Source organism: Beauveria bassiana, assembly GCF_000280675.1.
Source record: "Beauveria bassiana ARSEF 2860 unplaced genomic scaffold BBA_S00001, whole genome shotgun sequence".
Classification (NCBI taxonomy): Eukaryota; Fungi; Ascomycota; class Sordariomycetes; order Hypocreales; family Cordycipitaceae; genus Beauveria; species Beauveria bassiana.
The window spans coordinates 1,263,786-1,286,178 of NW_007930836.1; the positions used below are offsets into that span (position 1 = coordinate 1,263,786).

General features: G+C 52.5%; 4 protein-coding genes across 4 annotated transcripts; 3 read left to right on the top strand and 1 right to left on the bottom strand.

Moving 5' to 3' along the window:
- Positions 1 to 611: 611 nt before the first annotated feature.
- BBA_00417 (K-family cellulase) lies at positions 612 to 1,453 on the top strand (the record flags this gene model as incomplete). Its single annotated transcript, XM_008595514.1, has 2 exons — positions 612 to 1,024; positions 1,090 to 1,453. The coding sequence occupies 2 exons, from the start codon at positions 612 to 614 to the stop codon at positions 1,451 to 1,453; spliced, it is 777 nt and encodes a 258-aa protein (XP_008593736.1).
- A 15,537-nt stretch (positions 1,454 to 16,990) lies between these two features.
- Positions 16,991 to 18,352, top strand: BBA_00418 (C2H2 transcription factor; the record flags this gene model as incomplete). Its single annotated transcript, XM_008595515.1, has 2 exons — positions 16,991 to 17,717; positions 17,784 to 18,352. The coding sequence occupies 2 exons, from the start codon at positions 16,991 to 16,993 to the stop codon at positions 18,350 to 18,352; spliced, it is 1,296 nt and encodes a 431-aa protein (XP_008593737.1).
- A 1,009-nt stretch (positions 18,353 to 19,361) lies between these two features.
- On the bottom strand, positions 19,362 to 19,624 carry BBA_00419 (uncharacterized protein; the record flags this gene model as incomplete). Its single annotated transcript, XM_008595516.1, has 2 exons — positions 19,362 to 19,551; positions 19,617 to 19,624. 2 exons carry the CDS (start codon positions 19,622 to 19,624, stop codon positions 19,362 to 19,364), a joined length of 198 nt encoding a protein of 65 aa, XP_008593738.1.
- Positions 19,625 to 20,302: 678 nt separating this feature from the next.
- On the top strand, positions 20,303 to 21,697 carry BBA_00420 (uncharacterized protein; the record flags this gene model as incomplete). Its single annotated transcript, XM_008595517.1, has 1 exon — positions 20,303 to 21,697. One exon carries the CDS (start codon positions 20,303 to 20,305, stop codon positions 21,695 to 21,697), a length of 1,395 nt encoding a protein of 464 aa, XP_008593739.1.
- Between the last annotated feature and the right edge of the window lie 696 nt (positions 21,698 to 22,393).

A 22,393-nucleotide genomic window follows, 5' to 3' on the forward strand; every position in this document is an offset into this window, starting at 1 on the left:
TCTTTGTGAGCCTGTCATCGGTTCTGATTGCAATTGGTCGCAGAACTACAAATCTCGGCTGTCCCTGAGTTGGGAGAGTCGGGGTCGAACGAGCGACTCAAAAATTGGACAAGCTATGTCAGCCAATAGGGGCTGCCTCGGTACCCACCCCTACCCTATACAACATTTTCGTTTCTTCACGCAGGCAAGCGATGCGAAGCGCAGGACGTAAATTTACCTTTGCTTTGTCTATTTGCATGTGGCTGAGATCTTGTGTCCAGAAATATTGTCGCGGTAAATGGATTCTCGTCCTGGTGGTGGGAACGGTCAGCAGAGCTGAAACCGCCATCTGGGAGTGATGTGATGGAGAAACCAGTTGCGATTGAGCTCGATGTGACAGCACTAGCTGTGCCGAAGCCATGTCTCAAGCCAAAGTTGCAGCTAGAAAATTGCCATGTAGAGACGTATCTGCACAAACAAATCATTGAGGGGGGCTTACGACAACAGGGAAGAAAGTTCGTGTATAAATGGAAGACGAAACCCGCGAGACAAAAGACAGGAAACCTAGCCGACAAGAGAGGATCCTTGACTTCACAGACACTGCGATATTCTACCGCTCTTTTCATTCCATCATGGTCAAAATCTCATCTATTCTACTCGCCGTTACAGCGCTGATCGGCAGTGCCTCGGCTGTGTCAGGCAACGGCCGCTCTACTAGGTATCAACCCCCCCCCTTCTTCTGGGCATTCTGTCCCGTGGCTCTTTGCGAGCAACTCCAGGCTAAAAACTACCATAGATACTGGGACTGCTGCAAGCCTTCCTGTGGCTGGCCTGGGAAAGCTGCCGTCGGTAAATCTGCGCAGACTTGTTCTGCCGGCAACCACCCTCTAAACGATGCCAATCTCAAGAGCGGCTGCGACGGCGGTCCATCCTATGCTTGTGCAAACAACCAGCCATGGGCAGTGAATAGCAAGCTATCATACGGCTTTGCCGCTACAGCGATCAACGGTGGCTCCGAATCGACTTGGTGCTGTGCCTGCTACAAGTGAGCGATGCAATCTAGAGAGATGCACACACAAACGGCGCGCCTGACACTGACTTGTCCTGCAGGTTGACTTTTACTAGCGGACCTGTTGTAGGACAGGAAATGATTGTGCAGTCCATCAATACGGGGGGAGACCTCTCAAGCAACCATTTCGACCTCTTGATTCCGGGAGGCGGAGTTGGTCTCTTCAATGGCTGTACCTCGCAGTATGGCGGAAATTTCCCGGGCGCGCGGTATGGCGGGGTTTCGTCGCGAGCAGAGTGCGATAAACTGCCACAGGCAATCATAGCAGGTTGCCGGTGGCGCTTTGATTGGTTCAAGAATGCTGATAATCCGACCTTTAGCTTTGCCCAAGTCCAATGCCCCCGGGGGCTGCTCGCCGTCTCTGGCTGCAAGCGCGACGATGATGGCCTTTTCCCTCCTGCTTGACACAGGTGGGAACGAGGATAAATATCTGCGAATGTAGTAGACAATTTGCTAAATATTCCAATTTGAGATATCGTATGGTCTTGTTCCCATAAACACTGGCCTTTGCTCAGTTATGCGGTGAGCGCATTTACGGCTACAGAATAATTCGCAGATTAACAGCCAGGTAAACGATAGTCTTTTGTTCAATATAAGAACAAGAAGAAAAAGTCTAAAATCAAGGGATGTGATTTACTTTCAGACTCCTGCTTGGCGTGGCCCTTGGCAAGTTAATGGTAACTAGCCCATGTTGCTTTTCAGCAAACACGTCTGGCGGGAAACGAGTGAATGTGCCAATGAACAAGGCTGTCTCACGGATAATGTTGCTATGAGTTTTCCTTGTAGAGGTTTATTGAATGTTTGCAGTATTTGGCGTGTACCAAAAGTAAATAGAAGCCGCAGAAACACCACCGGGCAGTTTCTATCAACTCATAGTGCCAACACCTCAAGCACAGCACGTGAAAGGATACAGCGAACAAGAGTTGTCCTCGAATTCGATATCAATCTACAGCGACATGGTGATCTAGGCTCGCCCGCGTGATACTCGTAGAATTATCTACCTGTGTATCATATCCACACCCGTCGTCCAGCCCCTCCCGTGCTAAATCCTGATGAGAGGGGCCGCGAGCACAAGTCTGGTCCCCCCCCCCCCAAAAAAACTGCCGCGGATAGGGTGGACCTGATGAAGCCGAGGGCTTTTGTAGCGGATAAATGGGGGGACTCTGGATGCCAAGCATGCGGGAGCAAGTAGTCAACTATTCAATCTTGAAGCAAAACAGCGTGAGCACCAAGTGGTGTTGTGAAGGAAGCCGAGATTCGCAGTACATGTCCCAATCGGGCAGTTGAGAAAGCGCTTATTTGGACGTCGCTTCTACACCTGCCCTTTGAATGGCGCGCGTCTCTTGATGTTCTTTCCTCGGCTATGTCACGGGACTTTTTGCATATGTTGATGTAAGACCTTTTGAGTATCTGTGATTTTTCCTTTGTGTCACATTTACAGCCACCGTTCTTGCCTGGGTCCCAGTGTTCAAGCATAAGACTATGGCGGGGATGCAGCCCCCCCCCCATCTGAAGTCCATCTTTCTTGGGTTGCTGTGGAACATGTTGGACTCCAACAGCCTTGTGGGTTGTTGCTCCTTTTTTTTTTTGTGAACCGTTCTCCATGAACACGAACTAATACTTGACATCGCGCCCGGGCCCGGGATAGTCGGTCGAATCGGGGCCGTAAAGTGGCCCGGCGCCGCACGCTGATCCAACACCGAACCATATTCATCTCTTCTATCATCTCCTTTTTTTTTTTACTCTCCTCTTTTTCCTCTCCTGTTTTTTTTTCTCGCCAGTTTATAAGATACATGTTTCCTTAGCGGGTGCTCCCGCGAATCGCGATCGCCTCCACTTGCGCCGCCCCAGATCGCATCTACATCTACCAGCAGAAACACAACTTCCAAGCATGGCAAGTCGATTCTTGGCGCGAGAACGAGGGAGAAGAGACGAGGATGCGCATCAGCCAGGCATTTGTCCTGCTGAAGACCCGGCGGGGAGACCGGGTCCTCGGTCCCGACGCAGCGCAGTGCAGAGTTCGGAAACGCATCTACGGCTAAAAACCAGTGGCTGTAATCATCTCCATGCACAACAAGTTGCAGGGTATCGGTAAGCGCTTTCTTCCTGCACAAGTTGCATTTCGGAACACGGCCCTCAATGCGCAGGATGGTTTCAGTTGAACCCCCCGTTTTTACAGGGAAATCCCGTACTTCTTACTTACAGCGGGCAGCTACCGAGACATTGCTGCTTCTCGAGAATCAAATGCGCCGCCCATATGCAAGGACTGCACGTAAAGTTCAAAATTGCGGCGCGCCGCTTAAACGCCAATGCTACAATGGATGAAGCTATGAGTTGATGATGTGATTTAGTAGATGCCGAAACCGGGCTTCTTAGCGAGCCTGCGGCTGATGAGCCATATCAAGTTATTCTGCCCAGCGCAGCAACAATTGGCGGCAGCCAAGCACGCGCCACATTAGCAGACGCAAAGCAATCAAAACCATGGCGGAAAGAGAGAGTCCCTTCTTTCTTTTTAGCTCGACGCTTTTGATGCAGGCCCGGCTTGCTCACAGTACACGCCCACCCCTCTCTCTTCCCTCTTCCTCTTCCCTCTTGTTGAAATTTTATCAACTTTTTTTTTTTTTTTTTGACACGCGCATTCCGCGCCAGGTAACACGTCACATCCCTCCCTGCGACAACATGCTGGCCACATGTATGCACGTACAGATGCAGCTTGGGGCAAGAGAGTAGTAGCCTCACGCCGGTTAAATATCATAGGCTGGGGGGTGGGGGGGGGGACGAAAGCCAAAAAAAAGGCCACGGTGTTGGGAGAGAAGAGGGAAAAGAAAGATGATGAGTTGTTCCTTGTGACGTCCGTGATTGAGCGTTCGAGTATCAGCACGTCCTTTTGGGCGGGCGTGCCGCAGCCGAGGTCAGTAATATTGGTAATAACCTGGACCACACACCAAAACATGCACGTACACGTCAAGATCCAATCATCATTTGATGGGTGGCAGGGAGAAGGCAGGGAGGTTCAAAATAAATATTAGTGTTCCGTACCGCAGAGACAATATCTTGTCAAAACTTCTCACAAATGTCTCCCTTGAAGTCGCTGGTACGCGGACCGCGACTTATATTTGGGCTTCACTTTTGGGCTTCGCTTGCCAGGCCAAGACGAGGCTCGCACCATCAGCCCAACTTATTTTGATAGTAGGTATTGATGGTTGGCGACTGATGTCAAGGCGACCGTTTCTGATCTAGCGCGCAGTATCTTAGTTATCAGGACCGTGTCATGTATTGGGTGACTTGAAATGAGCAGAAAAACACCGCATTTGCTCGTCTTATTAGTCTATATTTTCTCTGAATAATGACAGCTATTAACATGCTCTCTTCTTATTATTCGGCCCCCGTTCGGTATCTTGTCCTAGGATCATCGGACTTCGCATTCATATTTACAATCTCAAAACGGCACTTGCCGTCTCCCTTGTCGTTTTTTTTTTGTTGTTCACGAACTCGAGGATCCATATTTTTTACAGATGGAAAAAAAGACAGATATATCAGGCCGCCACCAAACGCATTATCGCCATGGGGGGGGGGGGGGGGCTGGCCGGTAATATTGTGCAGGGATAAGCTTTGCTAACCCCCCTTCAGCAGATATTAAACTGCATCACAAAAAAAAAAAAAAAAGCTACACTGCGTCGGCAGCGACTTGGCTCCTCGGGCGCTGCACGTCAAATACTTGTGCAGACCATGCAACATAACACGGCAGTTACCCGAGCAGGTAGAGAGAGAGCTGCGAGACAAAGCGTCGACGAGAGACCTACGTGGCTGACCTCGAGCGGCGAGCCACAGCTCCTTACCGCCAAGTATGTACCATACATAACCTCCTCGTCTCGAGACAAGTCAACAACACACGGGCATGCTGTATCTTCCTTATCAGAGATCGTAAACAGTAACCGCAGTCAAGCAGTGCAACCTGGCCACTGCGACGTCACCAAGAGCGCAAGAACCCCTGCCACATTTCTACCAAAGCAGCGGCTGGTTCGATTTGTCGTCATCCATGTCTTTGAAGGATGGGGTGTTTGTTTCTTCCCTTTTTTTTTGCCTTTCACGTCACGCGTTCAGAGCACGGTGCAGGGTTGTCCCTCGTTGGGCGTCGGCAAGCAGCATCGGAATCCAATGGACCAGGGGTGTGGGTGGCTGGCCGCCCCATGGCTTTTGTTCGCCCGCCTTCCGCTAAATAATAACGTAGGCGAGGAGGAGGAGGAGGAGGGGGAGGCAAGAAACAAAAAAAAAAAAAAAAAAAGAAACGACTCATCAAAAATCTGTGCCGTCATGTGGTGGCTTGCTCAACACCATTTGATACTCGAGCGTGGGAACGTGCAGGCGGCAGCCCGCATCCCCTCGACAAGGCTCAAGAATGGAAGAGGAAACAAAAAAAGGTTGAGTGCCAGATGCGGTGATTCGATATGATTTGGTTGCAATTAGTTACTGCTGGTGCGCCCGTCAGCCGCCGCCCGCACCCTTCTTGGGGACTTTGCAACATTGAACAACCATGTTGCTGCTGCTGCTACTGCGAGTTTTGTGCCGTGTCGTGCCGTGTGTACCGACATTGGGGCTTTTCGAAGAGTGACGATGGCTGGTTAGGATTCGGTGCTACAATGGCAACAACGCATCATGATTACCGCCATGTCTGATCCTTCGCCTTTGACCGCACCAATTGTCCTACACAGGTCCTCAAGGTAAATTATTCCTGGAATGGTGTGCGGTGAGGACTCGCTGATTGCACAGTTGATGTGTATGTAACCTGCGGGTTCGAATATCGAATCGCAAAAGAGCAACTTCTCACCACATCATGTACTCTGTACTAAACAGTACCTCCAACTTGTTCCGTCAGCTCAAACGTTCTCGGCGCCCAGAAATTTAGCCGTGATGCACAACGGGGAATGGTAGACGCGCCAAGCCGCGTACTCCTTTGTGGAGGCTGCTTTCCCTCATGTTGTACACCAGCTGTAATGACGAGGCTTTGTACGGCTTATTGTTTGTAAATCAACATCATCATTAATGACTGGCATGCTGCTGGTCGTACACACAGCTAATGGAAGCCACCGTGTTTCCTTGTATTATCAGCCAAGAAAAGTCCTGGCTTACTTGCTGATGAATCGCAGAGAAGAGCCAGACATGCGACAAATTCACGAGGCTGGGGAGAACTGACCACTTTCTGAATATCCGTAAATTACGCGCCAGATGCAGTCAGACCCTGGTCATAAATACGAATTGGCACCTTGCACAGGCTGCAGCGGTGAATGGCGGAGCGAACTCCGCGCATCATGGTTCTCTTGATCAAATTATCCCGCGCACATCACGGTAATGGAACGATAATAATCAAGTTTGTCCTGCTCGTCACACACCCTCTTCCATAAATGGGATTTTAATAATTCGTAATTAGAGAGCATATCGAGCCGTCGCCAACGGAACTTTCCATATCAGCTCATCTACGCCCAGAGGCTGAACCCCTCTTTCGCGCCTCAACTATGAGAAATGCCCAGAGCATTTTGGTGGAAATTGCGTCTGCCCACGATCTTTTCGATTAATTCGCCCATCGAATGCTGAGTATCCCTACTCTTTGGGGATTAAGCGGATCAATACCAAACGCAACAAGTCTCAAAATGGGCGGATATTTGATTAAGCAGCAGTTTAATACTGAAATCTTATACTACGATTATGAGCTCTGCGCAACTAACTAGTTACCACCAGCTGGTCCATCGCAAGCTCAGCCAAGGCCGCCGCCGCTATGGCGCGAGCCTACTGTGGGTTTGGACAACGAGTTCCAGGGGCCCGGTGGCCAGCAAGCTAGCAAGCCTCATCCTCTTTTTTTTCTTTTAACCTCGATCTCGACCTTTATTAATGGATAAACAAGCCAGATTGGCTGAAAGGGGGCAAGAGGAGCGAACTGGCGGGGAAGCAACAAACTTGATCAAATAATCTTGCGAAGCGAAGCCAAACGGCGCTTGGCTGGCACGGCGGTTCGAAGCAGGTCATTTTCAATCGATCCCAAGTCGCTCCCAGCCATTGGCCGAATCGACTTGCGCCATGTTTATGTAATCCGTATTGTTTTTAGTTAAAGAAAAAAAAAGAAAAAAAAGAGAAAGAAAGACGCCGGGGGTGTCTTTAGGCAAAACAGAAAAAAAAAAAAAAACCTCGGATCTCGACCGAAGACAATGACCGATCTCACACAGTAAACACCGAGTTGCATTTTGACGCGTACGGTTATGACTCGTGCCCTGATTATTTTCGAACTTTTTTAGTACTACTTTCCATTTTATGTTATTTTTAACAACGAAATAAAGGCCCGAAGTAATACCAGCAACCCCTTGCGGCTGCCATATTCGGAAGTTCGTGTCGTAGTAGCTGGCATGTCCGTCGGAAAACCAATTCAAGGTTTTTAATGTGATGCTACGCACCAGGGCAGTGCAAGCATGAAAGCGTGAGCATACTCGTAAAATGACAACGGAATGCTCATTGTTCAATATCAGCAATTCCCCAAAGCTTAAATAATGCATCCCACTGCTCCCAGACACCACCACAAGGCGCACATATCCACAAGGCACATGGCCAGACACACCCACCAGTCGACACCACACACACGCGCTGGCTCACAGGCGTCTACAGAAATGAAATGCCACAAGAGGCGAGATCTGGTGCAACGGGGCAGATGGAGCACTCGGCACCGGCGGGCTCTCTGGAACACTCTCCACTCCAAGGCTCCTCTCCCGGCTGGTGGCCCGCATGCTGTCAGGAACCACGCTACACTGCCAACTGGTGGTCAAAGGCCTTGATTGATATGTATACCGAGCATGGCATTATCAGATGCCGGGCTGGAATGAGCATCAGTTGGGGTAACAACTGCCGGGAGTGTATCCGTAGAGCGCAGCCAGCCAGACTTGGCCTGCCTGAACCAGGGGAGGGGGTTGACTTTTGTAGTGAATTAATCAGGTAATGATGAGCAAAGTAAGCCACCAGATTGCGGTAGGCTATTCGCGGGCTCCGATGAGGCGCGGCAAAGATACAGAGCCAGAATCCCGACTGTTGTGCGAAAAATAACGCTTTACCGTCATCAGGTAGGACCAAGAGAGCCCAGGATCTGCCTGACAATTCCCATTATGGTGCTTATGCACTGTAGCGGAGCAGAATACGCGACCCTGGTACGAGCAGTTGCAGCGCATGGTGATTGGGAGACTGCGAGTTGGCCAAGCTTGAAGCTAAAAGGTGCGCAAGCCCCATGTGGAAGTAGGCATTGATGCTTCTTGGCTGAGAATGAGAAGCCAATTCGACGACTGCCAAAGAGAGCATTAACATGAGCAAGCACAATCATCTGACAAGTGACGTATATACCACTTGCAACTTTCGTCTCAAAAGACTCGGTATCCCGCATTGGGTAGCTCCGATGAATTTGAAGTTGCGCAAAAAGACAAGACGGTGACACTAGCGTCCGTGAACCAAGGCATGTTGGCCGAGAGGCTGGGCTGGTTATATAATTATCCCTCGAGATGGTCCAGGCCCCTTGCACGAAGATGGGAATAGAAGCTTCAGAGTTTTCCGTACAAGACGTGGCAAACCCCAAAGTATTAGGGGAATAAACAATGCCAAACATCCCGTGAACAGCACTGATAAATGCCAAATATTGCAGCCGAGGCAAGCAAGGGCCATTAACCTTTGCGTCGTGCAAACGATGACTTCCTTGACTATCAACGGAACTCTCAAGGGCTGGAGAACAAGGACGCGCCATGCGCTCAGCCGCTATCCGTACACAACAAGGACCGGCGGCCACACACCACCACCGCCGCCACCGTTTTGCTGCAGGGCGTATTTCATGCTCGAATTTCTATTGGACCACTCTCCGATGGCCGGGCCGGCATGTCGCTCATGAACGCTGGCTGGCTGGCTGGCTGGCTGGCTAGCTGGGCTCGGCCAACTTGTAAAGGGTGTGGCCAGCGCAGTTTGCAGGCAGGAGGTGGGGGGGGGGGGGGGGGGGGGGGTTTGGTCATTGTGTCGTTGTCGAGGACGCGCGCAGCACGCCACTAGCCGTTCAACCCAAAAAGCTCGGCAGCGCTGTTTTGTATTTCGTACAGTCGCCAGTCTAGAACTGTGTATTGGTGATGTTTGTAGAAGCGTCCAGAAGACATGTTCTGCTAGCGATACGTGACGGCGAGCGGCTCTTGTCTCTTTTCGTCGCAATGGGTGAAAACGGACGAGAGTTACCCATTATGTCCTAGCGGACGGTGCGAGTTTTGCATACACGCCTCTTTGGCCTGCCATTAGTCAGTAAATAGCGCGGTGCAAATGCCAATCATGGCAGTGCTATGAGTCTTTGAATAATGTACGTTTCAAGTCTGTTCACCACCCAAACTACCGTACGAGCTCTCTCGTGTTTCTTGAACAATAGGCAGCTAGACTCTTGGGGGGAGGGAAGGGGGGGATAAAACGTTTGCCATGCGTGCGCGCTGCGAACGCTTTTTTTTTTCGTTGCGAATAAATGATGGCCATTGACTCGCGTTGCGAAATGCCGGCGGCGTTGCACACCCTCGGCGGCGCACGCCAGGGCGCAGTACCTGTTCGTTTGCTGCAGCGTTGGTACCTGTACTTGCTCTTCCCAAAGACACGGCCATTCGCGACACTAAATAGGGCGCTTCGCTTCGCTTGTCGGTGTCAAGGGAAAGCCTTTGAGTTCCGCCCACGGAGACTGATGAAGCCGAGCGTGCTTTGAACCTGGTCCCAAGTCAGTTCACCGCCGTGACATACCTAGTAGAATTAGAAAATTCAGATAGCAGCAACGGGAATAGTCCACGTCTGGCGGTGAGTTTCGTGACACAAGAGTCAGGACTGTTTGGTTGGCGTCAAACTAGTCTAGCCCTCGGGAAAAACTCGGTGGTCAGCGCGCATCCTAGCTTTGCGACGAGACATGGTGGATCAAAAGTCAAAGGTACAAGTTGCTGCTTCTGGACGAGGTACCAATTATCATATGATATGATGCACATTTTCCTCCCCAGCGGCGCTAAATAGGGCTTCACACCACTCCGTGATTGTGTGTGGGTGGTGGGTGGGTGTCAAGGTGTGCATGCTATGTTTTGGCTCTCATCGTCTGTTTCTCATACATCATGTTATTGATGCAAATGTTTGAAAGATACGTAGGGTAATGGCGTTTCGTTGTATGCCCACAATCAGGGCTAATGGGTTGACACTGTGACAGACGGCCAAGTATGACCGCTGCATACGAAGAGAGCCTCTGTCTGACCTGATGCATCGTCGACCCTTTCCGGAAGTTTGGTCGCGGAATTCCGTCGCCAGCCTATCGTCTTCTTATTCCTACCCCGGTCTGACCGAGTCCCATTCAGTCTCGCGCATGTAAAATTCGAGTCTGACATGGTCGAGACATGGTCGAGAGTTTACCCGGATGGTGAAGTAGAGAAGGGAGAAGGAAAGGGCTTGTTCCGAATTGCCAACCTCGAATTGCGTATGCGTGTGCGTCCGTCCGTCCGTGTGTGCGCGCGCACGCTTTCTCCCGCCGGGTAAAACGCTCTCTTTTCAGCTCTAGCTGCCTCCTTTCCTCTCCCGGTCATTGCCGAATTGAAAGAATGCCGATTCCGGAGCAGAACACGCCCTTTGTACAAGGTCCGGTCCAATTTCTCCTCGTGCCTTCTTTCTTGATGCTTTCCCATCGTCCCTCAAACGGCCGCACCCATTTCGCAGCCAAAGCGCCCCCCCTCCTTCGACCTGATGTTGACTGTGGATTCCCTCGTCCAGCAGAGCCGCACAGCATTTAATGCTGGTGAGGCGCACGAAATGGACCCGGACCTCCAGTGCATCGGGTAGTGGATAGCGAGGGCCACCTTTGGGCCACCTCGAATCTGGTTGTCTCGCACGCGGGACCTGGAAACCTGGGCCTTTTGGAGGGGGGGGGAGATCCCACTGCCTAGATGTGGTGGTTTTTGGGGGCTCCAGCGGGCTCCCTGGATCGCCTGTACCAGCCCATCACTAGCACAAATAGATGGAGATGACAGACCGTGTGAGATGGCTGGTTGTTGATGGTGCCAGGTGCCAGGTGGTGGGAAGTGGTGTGCCCCCGTACCCACTCCACGCAGCAATTCACTCATACCCAGATATCGGAGTAACTGGTTAGACAAGGCACAACAGCTAACGAGTCTTCAGCGGCGTGTCCCATCTCCACTATTGATTTACTGAACTGCTCATTGATGGAAAAGGCAATGTGAGATTGAGCCATGAGACGAAACTCTTTGTGCTGGTCATAGCAACCAGCATTAATGATTTCGTTACTTCGTATTTTGCAGGAATATTGCGGCTTGACTTGTTTCAAACTCACCAGCTTATCCTTGAAACTACTTTCAGCTATAGTTAGGGAGATTCGACGCAAATTCCAGCCACGGCTGAGTTTCAACTACGTGCGCGATGTGCAGTTGGCAGCGTCGAATTGCTCCTTCGGCGATTCGGTTTATTACCAGCATACTGGTACGGATACTTCTACGGGACCCTCCTACCTAGCAGCCTAGGTAATGCTGGTCAAGACCACCCACCTACCCACACGCACTTCTGCCCCCAGCATACTGGGACTGGCAACTGGGTTCCAGTAGTTGCCGGCAAATGGACCTAAAAAATGCGACCATGGTGGGGTTTTTCGAGGCTCTCTTCTTGTGTACCCGACATGCTGGTCTTGTAATCTGAATAAGAGCAAAAGCGCGCCGATATTACCTTTGACGACGTGGCTGGCATCTCGCACATGATTGTTTGGGAACAGGCTCCGAAACCTGACGGTTTTGAGCAATATGCCCGCTCAAATATTATCATTTTCCCTGCTCAGGTGATGTTTGAATTTTTATCCCCTGTAAGTCTGACTGACAGGGGGTAAGGGGGTAGGGGAGTTGGCGCCACTAGCAAAAGTCTTTTTGTATCCATCCGACGAGAATGACATCGTCTTCATGGAATTTTGAAATTGCACAGGGCATCTGTATTCCCCAGACTGACGTACCGCAGCCGTTTGAGCTTTTCAGACGGGGGGACTGGCTCCTGTTTAGTGACTGATCTTAAGCCTCAATGAGAGCATTCCGCGACTCTCACGTAGGGGGTTGCAGGGATGGGATCGATAACGCGGTTCGAGTTCATTAGCCACAAGGCGGCCTTTGCTCCGGCCTCTGCGGCGCTATTCATTCCATTTGACACTGCGCAATGTACGTACTGGTCGTCTGTCACTTTTTGTTTTAATTACAGGGAGGGTGACCCTTGGCATTGGGCAGGTGTACATAGGCCACGAGTAAGACGAGCTGCAGACAGACACATCAAGGTCATCCTCCACGAACGCGTCCCGAGAAATCGACAATACTGGCAAAAAACCGGTGCGATTGAGATCAAACATTGGGGCATCCTGATTCTCAGTCGCGGTTTTCCATCTCCTAGCTTGGCCAATGCTCGATGTCTTGCTCCGCCCCCCTCCGCCGTCTTTTTGACAACGTGCTGGTGGTGGATCAATTTTTAGCGGTATGCTAACGCCAGTGCTGGATACGGTAGGTGAGATCTTGCGTCTTGACACGCCTTCTTTGTATGGCGCGCTGTGCTGTGGTCAGCGAGGGTGCCGTCTCTGATGCCGGGGTAGGCCCTGTCGTGGCACCCTGGTCTGGGCTGGCAATAAGCGATCTGTCACAACCAGGCATCCAGGCTGCAGCGAGCGCCAACGCTTGATATCAATGTTCCAGCTGGCAGGAGCACATCATCCGCTAGTGTAGGCGGACTCGGAGGGAGAGAGCGAGTGAGGCAAGCAAGGCAAAGGTAAGGCAACAAACAATAGGTGCCGGGCTCTCGGTGATACTGTTTACCAGGTGGCGTGACATGGATGAGGTAATGGACTACTTGCCGCCACTTTGCCGGACGGTCCTCATTATCACTCGCTCGTGATTTCGTATTTATCTTTCTTGGTGTGCCTGGCCATGTGTCTACGAGTAAGTATGGGTTGAATCGGCAGTCTTGGTCGCGGTTGCAGTCCAACTGTTGCTCTTTAGACGTTTCCTTAAAGAGCGACCAACGTAGCACAAAGAGGGGCATAAGGCTCATGTTTTTTTTTTTGCCAAGTCTCCTCTTTCGCCTCACGCAAAGCGAAGCTGAGATGGATGGTTTTTAGGGGGGGGGAGCCCCCCAAAAAGCTGGGAGTGGGAAGCCGTCCTTCCGACGAGGGCGAGGCAAGCAGGCTCCCCGCTGAATAAAGATTCCAACCAGCAAAGTCCACCACACATCCACGGCTTGCTGCGATGGGAGCAAGCGAGCTGGGTGATGGATGGGTAGTTGGAGTCGCAGCCACCCACTTGCCACCCACCGCCGAACCAGCTACGCGGAACATCATACATGGTCATTGCTCGGGCGCGCAGGGAAGACAGGCAACAGGGAACTAAATACTGACAACTTGAAAGGTTACTCCTCTCCCCACCACACCTTTTATTTCTTGGCTACTAGTTATGTCCTGTGGTACGACTCCCCCGCCGGTGTAATCCGGGAGGTGGAAATATAATGGCTTTTAATCTTGTAAAATGACAAGCTGTAATCAATCATGATCTTTTTTTTTTTTTAATTTCGCTCGTCTCTTGCCGCTTGCCCCCACTGGCTCTTTTGCTGTCAGGCTCACCTGTCGTCTATTCTGTTGCCGTAAGCCGAACAAATGGTGTGCGAGCCCACCACTCCGACCACCCGGAACGCTGTCCCCAGCACCGGCGGGCTCCGCCTGGCTGCGATGGCTGCTCACTGCTGGCGCATTGTAGAAACGGCCCCTGCACGGAAACCCCACCGACCTTCAACACCTTATATTTTAATACTTTATGCTGGTTTTACAGTTGGACAAGAAGGATCAATCTGGCGGCCACAAGGCACCCCCTGCTGCGTCCTCCATTGCATGTCCTGTGTCATGGCGGGCGGTCCAGCAGCCCTGTTTGCGTGACGTGACAGCTCTTGCATGAGACGACGAGGTGAGAACAGACGACAGTTTTCTGTAACTGAATTGGCATCTACTTTCTAATTCGATTGCCAACTAATAACCACACACTGGTGTTTTCCCCCTTCTCTGTAAATTTACTAGTTTTCTTATCCTATCGCTTGATTGACTGGTTTCAATTGCTAGTCAGTCTCGTCGTCTTCTTTTTGTGCATCGCCCGTTTGAGCCAGCATAGCTGCTACGAGGTCTCACGCACACCGCATTTCTGGCTAGCTCATACCTTTAATTTTTCAATCTTGCACATCAATGTGCACTGGCTCCGTCGGCCGATCCGAATTCTCTCCTTCACCTTGCTCGCCCTCGGCCGGGGGTGCGCGCGCTCTAGACGACACCAGGTGGACGATGAAAGCGACGCGAGTAAGTGGCCTGTCCCCGAAAAAAAGTCGTGTTTCCGCGGGGCGGCCTGATCTGGCAGGTGGACGCTCGTCCATGTCCCAGCTTTTTGCCAGCTGCCAGCCAACCAGCTCAGACCGCGCCTATCTTAGCATGGGGGGTTTACGTTTGCGCATACAGTGCCAGTACGTTTGGCTAGTGCAATTTTTGCGACGGGCAGGCAAAAACTAGTCAGGGATTTTATTTTATCTTATCTTGTTTTGTCTCTCTATTTCAAAAATGAGTTCTTTTGTTGGTGTAGCCGCGACTATTACTTGCAGGCGACTGAGTTGGTTAGTGCATTCACTGTAATGAAACTGAATAGAAAAGATGAATCATGTAACTCGACATGATCAGATCATGATTAGAAATTAAGATGGTGGCAAAATTAAAACAGCTCAGTTGGAGTCATGCCGCTACTGCAAGTGAGGCATAGGGCGATGGTGGTGAGCTTGGCGTTGCGATGTATGCAGACAATGCCGAAAAAAAAGCGATGCGTTCTCGTGACCACTTTTGCAGGCTCAGGTGAGACGCCATGTACCGATAATAATTACCTGAATTGTGTTCCGTTTCGGAAAAAACGGAACATCAGAGCATTTGACGAGTCGACGACTTGTAAGTACTTGTACGTACTGGTAGATGGGCTCATTGAATAACAAAGTTAGCCTCATAATAGCGCAAGACTGAAAAGTATATTGCTGGCCTACGAGTTACCTAGGTCCAGCCAAAGGCGTCGTATTTACAGGACGAGCAGTGGGTGGACAGGGCACTTGGCCCCTGGGACATGCATGGCGCTCTTGTTTACCAGGCATTGACGAGCCATTCTCTAATCGAGCAGGCGCTCTTTTTTTTTGTTTCATTTTCTTCTTCGATGATTCTCGGTGAATTGTTCTCATACATTATCGCTCCCTCGCTTTAATGTAACCATGTATCAATGCGCAGCAAGCTCTGTTGCCTCTTGTCGCAATGACCGGCGTTTGCCCTGCGCTCCCCTGCAACACTCGACAGCTCGTCGGTCCTCCAAATCTGTGCGGCCGTGCCTGGCACAGGCTCCCGCTTCGTAGAACCAGCCAATTTCGAAATCACAAACAATTGCAATTCGCATTTTGCGTTCCCTCGTCATGGCGAAACTCAGATTTCGGGTCGGCGTGGTTGGTTCCAGTACAGGTATCCTTCCAAGCGTGCCCGCCCAGCCGCGCGACTCGCTGCCTGGGGGGAGGGGGGCGGGCCCAGAAAATTCTTGGTGCGGGCGGCGATGGCGATAGCGATAGCGGTGGTTGGGTGTAATAATACGTGTTGTGTGTTATTATAATTTTTCTTCTTATCCCTTCTCGTTATTCAATTTTTGATAATAATAAAGCTAGCCTATGTAGTCGTAGGCGGAGGGTGCCATAGAGTGCCCCAAGTGAGCTAGGCTGAGGCGGTGGTGGTCGCCGTCGTCGCTCTCGGCATCACCATAACCCTATTCTGCTTGCAGCACGAGCAACCAAGAAGAAGAAGGGGAAAAGAAGGACAAAATAAAAATCGTACAGGTTGGGGGCGTGGATCCATCACTCGCCACGGATTACAAGCCACGCCTGCGCGCAAACACGCTATAGAGACTCGGAGAGGAAGGGATGGAATCCAACGGTTCCGGTGAGCTACAGTGGACAGGAGCGCTGAAGGTAGAAATTTACTGCGCTGCCCTTGCTAAAATGACATGATTCACGCACTGGAAACAGCTGCAAACATGTGCCCAAGATGCTAAACTACACCTGCCCAGACCCGAGTCACTGCCGCCACAGCACCCTAATCAGCGCCAACCACCATCCTCAAACTCGCTAAACCAGAGGCAGCAAAATTCACCACCCTCACTAATTATTGCCACCATCATCTGCCATCATACTTCCAGACACATACCAATTCTCACCCTACCATTCGTGTGCTCTGCCAACCCTTACCACTCGCACCCGGCCGCCGCGCAATTGCCACCCCCCCTTTCCCTCACCCCTCCCCCTTCTTCCCTTTGCCCTCTCCTCAATTTTTTTTTTTTTTCATTTTTTTTCCACTGCTGCCGGCTACTCGTCGCTCTCTGCCCAGGTACAGTAGCCGCCTCCCCCCCTCCCCCCAAGTCCAAGGGCAACCGGGAAAAAGCCCAGAGTACATAAACCGACGGGGCCCATTTTCTCCACTCTGAACCCTCCAAAAACACAACCTCGTAGGTGCCTCCAACGAGCCTCATCCACTTCTTCTGGAACGCCGCCGCTTTTTTTTCTCTTACCATCACCGCGTGGAGATCCAAATCAACCAACGTCAAGATCCTCTTCTTGGGCCTTTTTGCCTTCATCGTCGACTTTGAGCTTGCCTCGTCAGGTCATCGATCGTCCGGTTGCTCCTTTGCAAACGACTGACTACCCGTCAAAACACAATCGCGACTTTTTTCCCGCGTCGTCGACGTCCGCCCGCTTCGCCGTCGCGCACTTCTGCCTTTCGCCCTCGACTACCGTTTCTCCAAAAAAACAACTCCCAGAAATCTTTCGCGACGCGTTTTTGCGCGCAAGAGCATGGATAACTCTCCCTATCCCACCAATGGTATAAACGGAACCTCGAACCCTCACAGTTACCCGTCGCCGGCCTCTTTCTCGCCTCATCACGGTCAGCCAGGTTCTCCTCTGCCTCAGACGCTGCCGCCGCTGCAGCCTTCCACCACGAGCATGCAGCCCCTCTACGGTAGCAACCCGCACACCCCGCGCACTGGTACGCCTAACACGCCAAACTCTGCGCACAACCTGCCTCCCAGCTACCCTCAGAGCACCCAGGCCGGTGCTAGAAGCGGCATGTACTCGATGGCTCAGAACCCCTACCCGCCGCACACCGGCTACGGCACTTCTCAGCCCATGATGCCCGGCGCCACCACTGCTCCTTCGCACCCGCACCCGCAGCCCATCGCTCCCGCGCCTGCTGGTGGTCGCGGACCTCCTGTCCTGCGTCCTATGCCTCCCGGTGGTCTCATGGGCCAGAATGGCGTCGGCTCGCCCTACGGGCCCGGCCCGCTCATGCCCAACAACGGTGTCCTGGGCGACGCGGAGCAGCCTACTCATGTGGTAGGCTCTCAGGGTCGCAGAGGTATCCTGCCCAGCGCCCCGGGTCGCCCTGCTGCTCCCGCCGCCGGTACCACGGCTGCAAAGAACACGGTCATTCCCGTCAAGGATGCCGATGGCAAGTTTCCTTGCCCTCACTGCACCAAGACCTATCTGCACGCCAAGCACTTGAAGCGCCATCTTCTGCGCCGTAAGTTTCTCAATGCCAATGCCCTCTTGACCTCTACGCGTTTACCATGCTAACCCGCTTGCGTAGACACTGGTGACCGTCCCTACATGTGTGTTCTCTGCCGCGACACCTTTTCTCGCAGTGATATCCTGAAGCGCCACTTTCAAAAGTGCTCCATCCGCCGTGGCAACCCCACCGGAGCTTCCCACCTTTCCCACCCTCAGGCGCACGTCAAAAAGAACGCCCAGGCGCAAAAGGCTGCTGGTATGCCCGATGGTGACATGAACCAAATGAGCGGCATGCCCGGCGACGGCATGGTTCACCCCTTTGGCATGGTTCCCGTTCAGGATGGCATGAATGGTATGCCCGGCGACCAGCATCAACACCAGCACCAGCTTTCTCGCTCCTCCAGCATGGGACGCATGGACAACCCCGCTAACGGCGATCGTCGTGGCATGGCTCCTCCTGTCATGGGTGGCTCTCAGCCTTATGGAGGCGACGTCAACCCCATGAATGGACAGAACATGCACGGCTACAATGTCCCTCCCGGCCAGAGTGGTATGCCCATGTATGGTGCCTCGAACCAGCAGCCGCAGTCCAGCCTTGACTGGGCTCAGATGTTCCCTCCTAATGCTGGCGGTCAAAATCGCTCTTGAGCGTATGCAGCTACGGGCATGATTTGCTGTGACAGGCCTCTCGGCTTCGGCTCTATTGGGCTTGAGCCACGGGCTCAAGTCTGCGCATAGTCTCCCAATGCGACAACTGCTGCCGCGGTTGTTCAGCATATACGACTCGGCGCGAACCCGACGTAACGAAGCAAACAAACAAAACGAGCAAACGAAAAAAAAATATTCAATCCAAATTTGCACTACGCAGATACGTCGCTTGGGGAATATTACGTTATCAAACAAGGCTCAGTGGAGGCAGATGCATTCGGAGGCGTTGCGAATTGCTTTTTCTGGTTTCTGAATTTTCTGGTTTTACGTGCTACTGATTTTTAGTCTTTCGAGAATCATGGTTGGGCTTCTTTTCTACACTCCCCGGACGGAACCCATGGGCAAGTCGCAAACTCGCGTGCTACGCTTGATACCTCTGCCTCATGATGTCTCTGATGAGGCAATTCTGGTGGATGTTTGGTACTACAACGCATTTCTCTACGGATAGACGGGGTGGGTGTTGACAATTTTATTAGACTTCTTTTTTATTTTTCGCGTTCTGATCACGATAGAGGCGGGGAAGGGGGGCTCATGTGACCGCAAAAGGTACCCGGTAATCTGTCGCGACTGTCGTGACTTGGGCGGTTCATTGATACTTTGCTTTTTTTTTCCTCTCTCTCTCTGCTTACTTGTGGCTTTCCTTGTTTGAGGACCCTAGGTGTGGTATCTGAATGAAAAAAATTGCGAGGGGGAGAAGGACAACTGGGTGCGAACCGGGGCGGAGGGGAATTCTGTTCAAGTACTTGGCTTATTTTGCACAAAAAGCTTTGGTTTGAGTGGTAGGAATGCTAGTTCATCATTAGCTATTCAATACACCCTAGTAAACAAACAAACATGTTGAGCGCATCTTGCCGTCGACGTGATGTGATGGGACTATCAAACAATGGGTGGCACAGACAACAAGGCAGCGTGGTTACACACCATCCGTTGTTGATATGGAACATCATCGTCACTTTTCTTCCCTCTCCACCGCGACAATGTGCGGCGTCATCTGCCGCAGCTCCTCCTTGTCCTGCTCTGTCGGCTTGAAGCCGAACCGCTCCTCGGCGCGGTCCGAGAGGTAGAGCCCAGCCGTACCCCAGATGAGGACGCCGACGCCGACGCCGAGCCTGGCGTTGGGCGAGAGGTTCTTGTAAGCCCTGGGAGAGAGAGTCAGCACCGAAAACACGGGCGCCTCCAAAATTGGGCGGGCAGCAATACGCACTTGAACATGGCGGATGCCAAAAGGGGTGACGAACGGCTTGCAGTTGATTGTCGTGAACGCTGACCTGAATGATGAGATTCAGGAACTCCGCGTTAAAGCCTACAGCATGGCCGCGTGACGCTGGTGGGCGCGTATCGTGCGAACTCTTCCGAGAGATTGACGGGGCGGATGGGAGTTGGGGGGGACAGGGCTCGTCGCTACAATTTTGAACCCCCCCTCCCCCTTCTCCCGGTCGCGGCTGGTCAAAATTTCAGGCCCGCCTGGGCGCGCTTACTCTCGGTGTCAGCGCTGCTAACAGCTCTCCATGCAGATAACTCGCGAAAACTGTTAGTGCGAGCGCATTTCGCCTTGCTCCACCCGCTCCCCGCGCGCGACTGCTTCGGCTGGCGACGCAGCCCACGCGTAGCCGCCATTACGACGAGAACAATAACCGCCATTCGTACCAGGTTATCGTGAGTATACTTGTACTTTGTCCCGGTCGAGTTTTTGGAACTGCAAGTCTTTCAAGAGAAGAAAAACGGCTTCAGGTATCCCCAACTTTGCCAGCAGTGCGGAAACTGCTGAATCCATTTACACGCGCAAACGCCCAGCTTTACTTTGTCGGCGTTTACCGCTTCTGCGATTCGGTCTGCTACTTTCTTCTTCTTCATTTTTCGTTTTATTTTCGTTGATAATATCGAGAAACAATGGACGATGACTTGTACGCCGCAGACGTGCCGCAGTTGAGTCCGTTTAGCCGGATGCCGCACGAGCTTCTCCTCTACGTCGCGCGGCAGCTGTCTGTGGCTGACCTCGGCGCGCTGCGGCTCGCCAGCCAGCATCTATCAAGCATCCTGCGTGTGCTGCTGGCGCGCAAGGAATTTGTGGGCGTGCCGTGGCGGGACAATGCGGCGCGGCTGGATGCGCTCTCGCGGTGGCCCGAGTGCGCGGCGCAGATTCAGCGGGTGCGCATACGCTCTCGCGCCGTATACGAGGACGAGGAGCTGTTGGCGTGGATCAGCGGCGACAGAGCAGGGCCGGAGAGCTTGGAAGCCGCGTTGTGGCCGACGATCGCGGTGGCGCGACGCCTCAGGGCGCATCCCGAGGAGAAGCGCATCGTGCCGCTTAGAGCGGACCTGCTGTGCGAGGCACTGTGTCGGCTACCCAAGCTGGAGGAACTGACGCTCACGTGGGAGCGCTTTCCGTTTCTATCGCGCGCGGACTTGGGCCTCGACGCCGAGCTTCTGAACGGCGGCGGCGGCGACGATGATGCGGATAGTGAGCTCAGGCGGCAGCTCGCTTACACGACAAGCGGATGGCAGGTGGAAATGCTCGTGGACCTCGCGACGGACATGCAGCCTTTGCGCGCTCTAAAAATGGCTCCGTTTGCGCTCGACGCCATGGATCAGGCCAGCTACCTCCCCCTCATCGCCAACCTCTTCAACTCGCTCGTGCATCTCGACTTGCAGCTGACGACGGATGCGCAGCGCGCGGATCCCAGCATCCTCAGCAAGCTCGAAGACGTGCTCGAGAGTGCGTGGGTGTTGCGCGAGCTACGCCTCGACCTTGACGACCGCGGCGGAGATGGCGAGCGCACAAGGCATCACCACCAACATGACGACTTCCTCCCCCAGACGCACCTCGCCAACCTTCAGTCACTGACCCTTGTGCGCGCCCACGTGGCTAGCCTGCGGGATTTGGCTGCTTTTCTGCAGCGCCACTCGCGGACGCTGCGTAGCCTGGAGCTGTGCGACGTGCGCGGGGGCTGGCCAGGCACCGACGGGGCCGCGGCGTCGTGGGAGGATGTCTTTCGCACGGTGCGGGGGGGTTTGCTCAAGCTGGCGCGCGCGAGGCTACGGGGATACTTTGCGGATCATGCGCGGGAGATTGCCTTTTGGGTAGATGGAGAGAAGGAGGATAAAGAAGAAGTAGAGGGGGAAGGGAAGGAAGGGAATGGATCAAGGCATGGGGAAGGAGAAAATGGAGAGGGAACCTCGCACGCACCGGAGATGATGTCCGGCGTGGATCCGGAGCCTTTGGAGAGGTATCTGATGCGGCTGGGTGAGTTTCCGACGCTCAAGTGGAGAGATGTTCATGTTTGAGCGAGTTCATGATGGCTGGCAGTTGCATGTACATGTCAGAATTTTTTTTTGGTTGTCATTCTTCAAGTCTTAGCATTCAATATACCAGATTACGGCGTACATTGTGTCTTTGAACGGCATTTTCTAACCCTAATGTATACTAGTTCTTGGATTGGTGATGTCTTATTCCCATCATGGCGTTGTTCTCTCAATGCGCAACTGCCTGTTGTGGTCATGGTACGATGTGTAGGACGGAGGTGGTCGCATTAAGTCTTTCTGGACGGACATGTGCCGCAAGAGTCAAACACTGTTTGCTACTGAAGGGTACCTCGAGTAACATGAACATTCTTTTCTTATTGAAATAAAGCCTCACACCAAGAATATTTGGAGAGCAGTTGTATTCATTTTCCAACGCCGCCGAACAAGCGACATTCTGCGCCATCAAAATGCTGTACTTGTCTATGCTACCGTACCATACCTTGTATCCATCTCGCTCACAAGTGCTCAGTCATCAGCCGCACGATTCGCAAATGACTGCAAAAGCAAATCTCCGCTTTGGTTTCACGCAGACAATGAAAGATAAGAAGCACTGCAGAAAACTTGCCCGCTTTGGACGCTACATTGACTACTTGTGTCCGTAGTTCCATGTCGCCAAGACTAGCTACTTACAAAATAAGGCCTCAATTCCCGGCCGCAAGAAAGACTGGGATTCGCAAT